General features: G+C 47.0%; 1 protein-coding gene across 2 annotated transcripts in view; it reads right to left on the reverse strand.

Moving 5' to 3' along the window:
• Nucleotides 1–6214: 6214 nt before the first annotated feature.
• The window catches only part of KIRREL2 (kirre like nephrin family adhesion molecule 2), a 59727-nt gene continuing 53423 nt past the window's right edge, over nt 6215–12518 (reverse strand). The window contains exons 13-15 of one of the 2 annotated variants that reach the window (XM_081920594.1): nt 12132–12241; nt 9842–9925; nt 6215–7960 (exon numbers count right to left, since the gene is read on the reverse strand). In XM_081920594.1, the coding sequence (XP_081776720.1) occupies nt 7517–7960; nt 9842–9925; nt 12132–12241 (638 nt within the window). In that variant the 3' untranslated portion in view covers nt 6215–7516. The remainder of the gene's footprint in view (nt 7961–9841; nt 9926–12131; nt 12242–12518) is intronic. The other variant, XM_081920595.1, reaches the window with a different exon arrangement.

A 12518-nucleotide genomic window follows, 5' to 3' on the forward strand; every position in this document is an offset into this window, starting at 1 on the left:
GGCGGAGAAGTCAGTGGCTGGAGAAACACCCTTCACAACACTATGTCAGAGGTAGGGAACCTCTGGCCTGGGGGCTGAAAACAACCCAACAAGGCCCTCTCTACCTTTGGGACTCTCTCCAGGCCATGTTCCCTAGGCCACACCCGATTTGCCCTGCTTTGCACCCTCCTTGAGTCCTTTGGCCTGACTGGAGTATATCTTCGAACTCCGGTAATGGCTCTTGCTTGTCAGACTTAAGATGGGTTTTTTTTGGGGGGGGGGGCAGAGTTCTAGGAACCTCTGACTCTTGTGTATTTAGGAAGTAGCTTAGTGGCACATCTATCACCCATGTTTTGCCACTGACCATATCTACCACTGGGATGCAGACCCTCCAGGTAGACCTATTTTCCAGGGGCAGTCCTAGGTTTTAATAATATAAGAATAAGAATAAGAAATTACTTATACCCTGCCCACCTGGCCGGGACTCCCCAGCCACTGTGGGCGACTCCCAACAGAATATTAAAAACATCAAACATTAAAAACTTCCCTAAACAGGGCTGCCTTCAGATGTTTTCTAAAAGTCAGGTAGTTGTTTATTTCCTTGACATCTGATGGGAGGGCGTTCCACAGGGCAGGTGCCAGTACTGAGAAGGCCCTATGCCTGGTTCCCTGTAACCTCACTTCTTGCAGTGAGGGAACTACCAGAAGGCCCTCGGCTCTGGACCTCAGTGTCTGGGCTGAATAATGGGGGTGGAGAAGCTCCTTCAGCCATCTTGGTTTCTGATTTGATCTCAGAATGTCCTGCCTTGCATTAGGATGTCCCTATTTTCATCAGATAAATGAGGGTATGGAGTTATCTAACTCCTGAGCCATTTGAAGGCAGCCCTGTATAGGGAAGTTTTTTTAATGTTTCATGTTTTCTTATATTTTTATATATGTTGGAAGCCATCCAGAGTGGCTGGAACAACCCAGTCAAATGGGTGAGGTATAATGATGATGATGATGATGATGATAATGATGATAATGATGATGATGATGATAATAATAATAATAATAATAATAATGGAATAGGATGTCCCTATTTTCATTGGAGAAAATGTTGGAGGGTATGCGGCCCCTGAAAGCTTGCCCACGAGGAAATGTGGCCCTCAGGCTGAGGAAAGTTCGCCCCAGTGTCTGAACTAAGAGCTTCATGGTTATGAAACACAGGCTTGGGTGAGTGTGAGGTCATCAAGTAAGAAGAGCACTTGAGGAACAATTGGGCTTTTCATTAGATCCTTCAAGAAGCAGGCTGGGCACAATCCATTGGCTTCCTGGAACATGCATGAGATAACCATCTATATGACACACTTCCATGGCGATTCATTGCTTACAGCAGAATTTGGCTGGGCCATCTGCATACCAGCCCTCAGAGGACACATGCTCGGGCTGCTGAAGGTCACATTAACCTGCTGACCTCTTTTAACCAGGCTGCCTGTTGGCCGTTCCTGCCGCTTTAGAGCAGGGGTCAGCAACCTTTTTCAGCTGTGGGGCAGTCCACCATCCATCAGACCAGGCATGGCCAAACTCAGCCCTCCAGTTGTTTTGGGACTACAACTCCCATCATCCCTAGCTAACAGGATCAGTGGTCAGGGATGATGGGAATTGTAGTCCCCAAACATCTGGAGGGCCGAGTTTGGCCATGCCTTCCTCAGACCATGTGGTGGGCCGGACTACATTTTGAAAAATAATATGAACCAATTCCTATGCCCCACAAATAACCCAGAGATGCATTTTATATAAAAGCACACATTCTACTCATGTACATTCACGCTGATTCCCGGACCGTCTGAGGGCCGGATTGAGAAGGCGATTGATCCGCATCCGGCCCCTGGGCCTTAGGTTGCCTACCCCTGCTCTAGAGACACCACTGGCAGCCCTCTACTGATGATGGCTTGATATTGCATGATGCGCCCCCAGTAGGATGAGTGAAATCTGCCAGCTGTTGTGGAAGAAGCCCTCCCGGGGCGAACCAGGATCTTTCCAGATGACAAATGCTGCACTTTTCTCTCTGCACGACATTTATGCCCGTGGGAGTAGAGCAAGCAATATCCTGTCCCCTGTTTATAATGGAGGGGAGGGGAATCAAGGAAGATTGGAGTGCAAGTTTGCCAACTTCTTATCTGGCAGGACTCCAGTGCCTTAACAACAACAGCAACACCCCCCCACTCCCTGCCAGATAAGAAATAAAAATAAGGTGAAGTTTTCCTTCTTGTGGGGCATGATGGGGAAAGATCCATCAGTTACAACTCTGCAGAGGCACCCTTGTGCGGAGAACGCTGGCAACCTGGTGCTGCTGCGGAGAACATACCACTTTTTCTTTTAAAGCGTTATCATAGGAATGAAAATAGAGGGCCCTCAAAATGGGAGAGTGGTTATGTGCATCTCAGGCAGGGAGGCAGTTTTGCTGGTGTTTGCTACTTTCTAAAAAGAGCTACACGAGCGCTCCTGCGCTTAAGTAACACACAGCAACGGCACTTGCCAAAAGCACACAAGCAAGTGTTGGAAACTTATTTGCCACAGCTATGTGCTGCGTCTGCTGGTCACGTGAATAAGTCCTGCCTGTGCATTTGCCTGTGCAGTACCTAACAGCAAGTGGTGGAATAAATCAATAGCATTTGATTAATGCAATGCTATAATAATAAATGAGTGTTATATTTTGTAACTTGCATAGGTTGTGTAGAGCTAATTCTGCATCCCATAAGCTTACAGAATGGGTCTGTCTCGGTTGCAGGGCTTGTGTTTTTTTTCTAGGCAGTCAAAGCCAGCTGGTGGAGGGAAGCTGACTTGCCTAAGATTTAGGATTATATCACACCTCGTAGCATCTCAAACACATGGCTGCAGAGTGGGCAACTTGCGCAACTGGTGTGTGTAGCTGAGCCTTCAAGCTGCAGCTTTTGTGGTCTGCATTTTTTAAACAGTGGAGTAAGGTTCACAAATTTCGATTGGCTTTTGGTGCTGCTTCGCTTTTGTGCGTTTTTATTATTGTGTGCTTTTGGTTTTTATTCGTTTAATTTGTTTGCCCTCCTGAGAACTCTTGGGAGTCGAAAGGGTAGGATGTGAACTTCAACAACGAAATAGTCAGCTTTCTGTATTCCTGACTCAGACCATTGGTCCATTCAGCTCAGTATTGTCAACACTGACTGGCAGCTGCTCTCCAGGATTTCAGATCAGGAGTCCTTCCTCCCCAGCCCTACACAAAGCTGCTTTGGCTTGAGCCTTCTGCATGCAAAGCAGATGCTCTGCCACTGAGCTACAGGACTTCCTCAGATAACAAAAGGACAAGCCTCCTAGTTTCCATACCTTACTGTAACTCAACTTGTCTAAGCTGATGTAATGGAAATAATCACCTATTGCTTTTCTGTTTACTTTGCTTCTGGTACTTCCTTTCCCCCTGTTTGCCCTTTGTGCAATGTTAGATGGCAGGCTCCTTGGGGCAGGGAGCTGCCCTCTTCTAACCTTGAAGGCACAATGCACCCAGCTGGCTCAAGGTTAAGAAGACTGGCAACAAAAATAAATAATGATTATGTACCACGAATTAGCAAGTGATATCGCTTGTTATCTCCGGGTTGTGGAATGTTCTTGCTTATTTCTGTACTTCAAGCTGCTGTTAAATGACAAAGGAAAAGGCCAGGCTGCTATTTTTCTGGACAGTTGGGAACCTCATGTGCTCACCACTGTGTGTACATACATTGTAGAATCATAGAATTGTAGAGTTGGAAGGACCTCAAGGTTCATTTAACCTGAAGTGCAAGTAAATAATATCATCATCATCATCATCAAGAACAACAATAATAACAGGAGCCTGCAAGCAGGACCTCAGCAGAACAACACTCTCCCCATCAACTGTATTAATAAGGGTACTGCCTCTGGAAGTGAGAAACACAACTATCAATGCTAGTATCTCTTGGTAGCAATATCTTCCACGACACCCATTTGGGATGATGTTTTACCAAAACCATCCCACACTCCCTGCCACAGCACCACACATTTGTGTGTGTGTGTGTGTGTGTGTGTGTGTGTGTGTGTGTGTGTGCAGGGAAGGCTGCCATTCCCTGCAAGTTGTATACCAGCAGCAAAGAGGAGCACTACTTTTAGCAGACAATTTAAAATATAGTAAGGATAAAAATGATGATGCTCTTTAAACAACGCAAGCATGTGGCTAATGTAACACTCACGAGAAATAGAGATCTTCACTGATTTCACGCACACAGTCATTTCCCGCCCCCCAGCCGGTGAGATACCCGCCCACCCATCTGGTTTCAAAAGCAGCAGTGCCACAGCGGAAAACCTGTGAAATATCGCTGAAGTGGAAAAAGAAATGCTGAAACAGGAAGGGTTTGGTGTAGCAAGCAAATCTCTTTCGCTCACTGTGTTGTGTATGTGTAACATAGGAACCTGTCTTATACATCAAGTAAAACTGTTTGTTCGTCTGGTATTATCCACTCTGACTGGAGTCTCCAGCATGTGTCCTTCACCTGCAACCAGCTATTGCACCTGAGGTTTTCTGCATGCAGTGCTTGTGTGATGCCACCAAACGTGTGCACCCCTTCCCCCAAAATAAAGCACTTCTCATCCGGTGTAACTTAGGGATAGACGAGGCTCAATTTCTCATTTTCCTAGTCTTAAATTCAGTTTGTCACAATTCCATAGTGATTTGTGAAAACTCTCCCCCTCCCAAATCCTCAGGAAAATTTGTCAGCGGATTTCTCCTAATAAACGCATTTTTTGTATGCAGTTATGATTAATATACACAAGCAACTTCTGCTAACGTAATGCATTTTTCGTATGTACGGTAGTTTCCCCTAATCTGTGCATTATGCCTGCAAACCTTCCCCTGATATATGATTTCTGTTCACATAATTTGGTAGGAAAACTGCATTTCAAAATTTGGAGACCCACGGATTTTGAAGGATGCATTTCGGGTTGTGTCACAGTTTGAGAAGTGCAAATTACTTCTCACATGGGTGGCGCTGTGGTCTAAACCACAGAGCCTAGGGCTTTCCAATCAGAAGGTCAGCAGTTCGAATCCCCGTGAAGGGGTGAGCTCCCGTTGCTCAGTCCCAGCTCCTGTTCGAAAGCACATCAAAGTGCAAGTAGATAAATAGGTACCGCTCTGGCAGGAAGGTAAACAGCGTTTCCGTGGGCGGCTCTGGTTCACCAGAAGCAGCTAAGTCATGCTGGCTACATGACCTGGAAGCTGTCTGTGGGCAAACACCAGCTCCCTCGGCCTATAGAGCGAGATGAGCGCACAACCCCAGAGTCATCTGCAACTGGACCTAATGGTTAGGGGTACCTTTACCTTTTTAAAAAAAACCCTTTACCTGGCCTTTGCATACCCACATGCTACTTGGTTTTTGTAGCAGGAGATGCCAGGGCTGGAACCTGAGATGCTGTCTCTCCCCAAAGGGTGTTGTGCTATGTCAGAGATCCTAGGGGGAAGCCCCCACTGTGGAGGAGAAAAGGGGTTCAGCACCTTCAGTGTTTTTTGCACAACGGGATTTTACCAATGCTGCTGAAATCTGTTCTTCTGTAAAAGGGTCAAATGTGCAGGAGTCGTGTTCACTGTTGCATTGGGTCAGAGCTGTGGCTCTGCTTCAGTTGCATGGAAGTGCAGAAGAGAATATTGGGTACCGCTTTTGGAGAATCTAAGGCAGAGGTGGGCAACCTGTGACCTTTAATTATAGTCCATCTGTTATGTTCTGAAGTTCTCACCCTGGGCCAGCAGGGGATACTGTAGATAGTTATGCAAATAAGGGATAGAAAGTGACGTTCAGTGATTGGATAGTTTTAGAAAATTGTTACAGTTACATTGTATTGGAGCTCTATATATGCAGGCTGACTGAACCCTTCAGTCTAGTTCTGTTCTGGCCTGTGAATAAACAAGAGCTGTTTGAAGAATCGCTGTGTCGTCTGATATGTTCACCCACAACTTAACACCATCAACATCTGGAGGGCCAACGGTTCGCCACCTTTTCCTTCAGATTTTGAGTTTTAAAAGGAAAGGCTCCAGATCTCATAGGTTGCAAATATATGCTGGAAAGTATATGGGTAACATACACTTTTCTCTACCAGCCAGTCTGACCTGGTACAAGGCAGCTTCCTCTATTCCCAGAATTCCCCTGGTGGGTATTTGTGCTCAGTCCCGCTGCCTAGGATTCTAAGGCTAAAATAACAAAAGCATAACTCCGTCCTGCTTTTTAAATTAAATATAAATATTTGAATTCTGCAGTAGGCAATACATTTACAACTCCCCCTTGTCTTACACAACGCACTCAAACAGGCGTGACCGTTGTGTGCTAGAGTGAAATCCCAGTCTAATAATAAAAAAATGCAAAAACAAACAAAACAGGGGGAAAGAACCCCCCCAACCCTAAACCACCCCCAAGCGATTCTGGAAAGACCGAAACAAAAATGTCAGAACCATCAATAGCAGAGAAATACACTTAAGGCAAAAAGTAATAACAAGGAATAACTTATTAAAAAGAAAAGAAAAAGAATCCCACAAATGAAATCAACAGATCCCATTGGCTTTTGGCTTCCTATATCCTCCCACATCCCATCCTTGGCTTTTTTAATAATTGGATTTTAATCCTCAGCATCATCCTGTCATTTTAAATGTGCCTAAAGAGAGTCCTGGCAAGTCTTAAAATGGCATAAACGTAGAGCACTATCGCCACCTCCCTGTCGGTCCAGTGCAGTGCAAGTGTCGTCCTGTTCGAAGCGCAGTGCCTGGTTTATTTGCTTGTCTTTAATTAAAGGGGATGGGCGGGAGTCTAGGAGACACCCCAGCTAAAGAGGGGGGCAGAGGGAATGATTTAAACCACAGCATCAAGCCAGGAAAAAATTAAAAGGCAAGCACTAGGGAGGGGCCCATGCTTGGAGATTTCCCAGAATCATGCGGCTGGTGGAGAATCTTGCCTTGACGGCAGGGGATTTGCCCTCGAGGCAGCTCTGTTTCAGGGTGAGGAGAGAGAACAAGCATCACGTAGTCCCGTCACTGTCCCGGCACCATACTGTGCACCATTTTTCAGCACCCACTAGCTTCTTAAGCCAATGCTTTTGTCTGACAGACAACCATGCCCGCCATTTTGAATCCGGATTCTTACAAGCCAAGACAGATTCCCCGGAAAGTCTGTCCTCCATCTCAGCCAAGGCAGTGCACTTTCCGCCGTTTTCAAACCCACTCTTCACGTCCTGGCGCGAAGGCAGGCAGGTTGTTGGTTTCCTTGCTGCCCGAGGGAGATGGGCTTGGTCCCTGTCAGAAGATGGCGAGAGGGCTGTCGGCCATCTTGGCTGCCGAGCCAGCTACCTGCCGCCGTCCCACCCCACCCCACCGATATACACACAAGGAGAATTGGGCACCCTCAGGAGGAAAACGAGGGTCGCAAGTCTATCACCCTGGCAGTTCTGAGTCCGTTAGCCACAAGTGAGCAGAGTCCGTTCCCTTTTCTCTTTCTCTGGAGGTGACCGGCATTTGGCAGGAGATGGGCACGAGTCATACGTGGGTCTGCATGCGCTGGTGAGCGGGGCGCCCATAGTCAGACTGTTGGGATAAGGACGTGTAGGAGAAACGAGAGCAACCCGAGACTTTGCTGGCCTGGTCCGACTGCCCGTAGCCGCTCTCCGCTTTCTCGTAGCTGCTCGGTTTGACATAGCTGGTGAAGGCCCGGCTATAGGGGGCGGTGAGGTAGGCCGTCCCACTGTAGATGTTCTCCTGGGGGAAAAGACGCTCGTGGGGGTCGTAGGCTGAGCGGGAGCCGGGCGTGCCCAGGGTATAGCGGTGAGCATATTCGTACAGCTTGGGCTGAACTGGCCCTGTGGAAGGGTACAGAGAGGTCGCCCCGAACAATGGGCGGGGGGCCGGCGTGTACTCCGAGAAGCTGCTAACCAAACTTGGTTCCTCGTGGGCGCGCACCTTGTAGTAGCCATTGGTGGGATCCTATGGAAGAAAAAATATATATCAGTATTGGAATGCCAGGGAAGCAAATGTCAGGCTGTGCCCCAAAGAATCTGAATACAGTGGTACCTCGGGTTAAGTACTTAATTCGTTCCAGAGGTCCGTACTTAACCTGAATCTGTTCTTAACCTGAAGCACCACTTTAGCTAATGGGGCCTCCTGCTGCTGCCGCGCTGCCGAAGCACGATTTCTGTTCTCAACCTGAAGCAAAGTTCTTAACCTGAAGCACTATTTCTGGGTTAGTGGAGTATGTAACCTGAAGCATATGTAACCTGAAGCGTATGTAACCTGAGGTACCACTGTATATGGGAAATAACTGTGTACAGCTGAAAATGCTGGCAGCATTAAGATAAATTCAACAGTGTAAATAAGTTTTGATGGATGCAGTAACGCAATACTGAATGGTATTGCTTTTGTAAAATGTGCAGGGATTTATGATATGTAAAATGAACCATGGCAAGAGAAGAATGGAAGTCATTGATATCTTAAGGATGTAAAATGAGTATTTTCAATGGTAAAACAGAAAAGGTAATAAAAATTATATGCAAAGAATCTGAGAGAGAATTGACAGTGTGGCGTAGTGGTTGGAACTCAGGAGACCCAGGTTGAAACCACCTCTGGCCACTTCCAAGCACAGTTAGAGCCCTTTTAACAGCCATGGTTCCCCCCAAAGAATCCTGGGAACTGTGGTTTGTTAAGGGTGTCAAGAGCTGTTTGGAGATTCTTCAGAGAGCTAAAAATTCCCAGAGTGGCTTAAAAATTCCCAGAGCCGCGGAAGCCACGCTGGACGTTCAGCTTCTGAAAATTGTTTGAAAACTGGAAAACTCACTTCTGGATCTCGATCGTTCAGGAGCCGATTTGTTCGGGAGCCAAGGCGTTCGAGTTCCAAGGTACAATTGTATACCACCAATTTAGGATTACTGCCAATTGTCAAATGACTGTTTTTTTAACTGGGTTTTGCCACCAAATTTTAACTATGTTTTTTAAATCATTGGTGCAGTTCTGTCATTTATCCTTTGTTGTACATTGCCCAGGGGTTCTTTTGGGGTAAGGGCCATTTACAATTACGACAAATAATCATAATAATCACTGATGTGATTTTGTTGCTTAACCATAGCACCCAAGAGAGCTACTGGCCTGTCCCTTTCTACAGCTGGGGAGCTAAATTTCAACTACTGGGACCTGCCTTTAACTGAGTTGCCTTATGTATTTACAAAAAAGAACAGGGCCTTTTCTGCAGTGGCACCCACACTCTGGAATGCCCTCTTCAAATAGGCACATTTGGTGCCCGTATTACAATCTTGTCAAGTCCTGTGCATTTTAGGTGACATTTTGCCTTACTTCGTTTCTCACTTCTTTTAAAAACGGTTTTAGCCTGCCTCCACTTGGCTGAATATAACAATATTTTATTTGTTTTTTTAACAATCTATTGTTGGTTATTATGTTGTATTTATGTTTTGAAATCTTTGGTGGTGGTGAAGAAGTATTTTAAATGATAAAACATTTTTTGTAAAGGAGGCGGAGATGGCTGTTATTCCCATGCCCTTATCGGAGAAGACAGATAGCTAGAAAATGGGACAAGCTTTTGGTATGGATTAGGAAGGCATTTTTAAATGTTCGTGTGACTCTTTGGTCTTCGAGAGGTTCAGAAAGGTATACTTAGGGCAGTGGTGGTGAACCTGTGGCTCTCCAGATGTTTGGACTCCAGATGTTATCAGCCCCTTCCAGCCTGGCCAACAGTCAGGGATGATGATGGGAGATGGAGCCAAGAACATCTGGAAGCCACTGGCTGGCCAACCCTGAGGTAGGGCTCTTGTACGGTAGGCAGAGCGGTTAGCCTCCCAAAGTCCCAGCTGAGCTCACCTTCAGCTCTTGGCTCCCTTCGTCATCCTCCAGGATCTCACTGTGCTCAGTGTGGGATGTAGCTGGAGACTCACTGCTTGTGGCCTGGAGGGAGATGAAGGGGGAAAGATGAGCAGCCTATAGAAAATGCCCTCCTTGTCCTGGCTTGAGTTCTTTAGGTCCCTTAGGACTCCAGGCGAGGCAAGACAGTGGAGATTCTTGACAGCACCTCCTCTTGTCTTCTCTTTATTATCATTCAGGCTGTGAGGGCTATTCCTTATGTAAATACTGTACTATCACCTGTGTGTGAGAGGGGCATAGTCTGCAGGCTCAGGGAAACAATGAGGCTGGCAGAAGTATATTTTTTAGAGCTCAAGGGAAGACCCCCTCCTCCTGTCCTATCAGTGACCAGTCTAAGGGAGGTGGGGCTGGGGGAAGACAAATTATTACTGAGTTTTGAATGGTATGGAAAGGGTGGAGAGGGATCTTCTCTCTCATCCTACTAGAACTTAGGCATGGGTGCCTGATGAAATTGATCAAGGACACAACAGATGGTTTAAACCAGTATTTCTCAACCATGGGCCTCCCGTTGTTTTTGGACTACAGTTCCCATCATCCCTGACCATTCTGCTAGCTAGGGATCATGGGAGTTGTAGTCTAGCAACAGCTAGAGATCCAAGGTTGGCAATCACTGGTTTAGACTGCTGAAATTAATAGACACAGCACATTTATTTATTTAAGTCATTGTTTGCATTTCTAAGTGTCGTGTGCATAAAAACAATCCATAGAAAATGGGACAACAAAACATTAAAGTTTGCCGTTAAGCCAATCCCTACTTCAACATGCCTGCTGGAACAAGGAAGTCTTTTGTCATGTGTGCGAAGTGCCAGAAAGGGGCCCGTGGGAGAGAGTGATTAGTATTATGAGCATGATTATATAATGGACTTGGGCCCTCAACACTGAATTCAGGGCTTCTAGTAGTTAAGTTATGGGGGACCCCAACAGAGACTCCCTGAAGGATCTCAGTGGTCAGGCCAGGATATAAGGGATCAGGCAGTCCTTAGATAGCCTTGACCCAAGTTGTTAAGGGCCTTGCAAATTAATACAGGAACCCTGAACTTGTCCCAGTAACACATGGGCAGCCAGTATAAGCTTGAAGCATGTGCTGGTGGTAGGTAGCCTGTCCCAATCAATGGTCTAGTTGCCGCATTTTGCGCCAGCTGGAGGTTCCAGACCAGACACAAGGGTAGCCCCACAAAGAGCGCATTGCAGTGCTCCCAACCGAATGTTAAAAACACACTAAAGCATTAAACATTTAGCACTTCCCTAAATAGGGCTGCCTTCAGATGTCTTTTAAAAGTCAGATAGTTGTTTATTTCCTTGACATCTGATGGGAGGGCATTCCACAGGGTGGGCACCACTACTGAGAAGGCCCTCTGCCTGATTCCCTGTAACCTCACTTCTCGCAGCGAGGCAACCACCAGAAGGCCCTCAGAGCTGGACCTCTGTGTCCGGGCTGAACGATGGGGGTGGAGACGCTCCTTCGGGTATATTGGGCCGAACCCATTTAGGGATTTAAGGGTCAGCACCAACACTTTGACTTGTGCTCAGAAACATACTGGGAGCCAATGTAGGTCTTTCAGGACTGGCGTTATATGGTCTCGGCGGCCACTCCCTGTCACCAGTCTAGCTGCCTCATTCTGGATTAATTGTAGTTTCCAGGTCACCTTCAAAGGTAGCCCCACATAGAGCGCATTGCAGTAGTCCAAGCGGGAGATAACCAGAGCATGCACCACTCTGGCGATACAGTCTGTGGGCAGGTAGTGTCTCAGCCTGCTTATGGAGGCTGAGATGGAGCTGGTAGACAGCTGCCCTGGACACAGAACTGACCTGCGCCTCCATAGACAGCTGTGAGTCAGGGGCACAGTTACCTCATTCAGGACCAGGGAGTCCCCCACTTCTGCCCTCTCAAACAGTACTTCTGTCTTGTCAGGATTCAACCTCAATGATAACTTCCATCATCTCTGGCCTTAATTGGCTGTGTTGGGTGCGGCTGAGGAGTTGCACAGTCCCATTTGGAGAGACCCATTGCAATAAATGAACATGACTAGCTTTGGCCCATGAATTTAAATGGGTCTACTCTGATTAGAACTTAGTTGGCAGCAACCCTTGGAGTCCCAGAACATCTGGAGGGTGATGGGCTCCACACCTCTGTTTCATAGGCTAGCAAGAGAGGACCTCCAGAGAGTGCTTTCATGTAAATTAAGTACCTTTTGAGTCTTTGGGCAGCGAGTCTTTCGGCTCTACTCACCATGGGCTCCTTGGCATCGTCTTCAGTCTCGCTCGGCCGGCTGGGGCTGCTCTCACTGGTCGTGATCTGTACCAGGATGTCTGCCTTGGAGAGCTGTGTTCCCCGCTTGGCTGCAGAAGAGGCAGAGTGACAGATACAGGCATGAATTCGGCCTTCCTTACCTGCAGCTCCACACAAAGATGACCTTCCTTGTGTCATAGAACTTGAGCTTTTGGATGGACGCACACATGAAGGTATCACAGGAGGAGATACCTTAGGCCCTATTGTGCTTCCTTGAATGTCTGCTCCTTTATACAGGGCAGCATGGCTGAGTGGTGCAACACTGCAGGAGATTCTAGGTGCAATCCCAGGCACCTCAAGGTAGGGCTGGGAGAGTATCCTTCCCCC

The sequence above is a fragment of the Podarcis melisellensis genome (genome assembly GCF_964234715.1).
Source record: "Podarcis melisellensis genome assembly, chromosome: 8".
Taxonomy (NCBI): Eukaryota; Metazoa; Chordata; class Lepidosauria; order Squamata; family Lacertidae; genus Podarcis; species Podarcis melisellensis.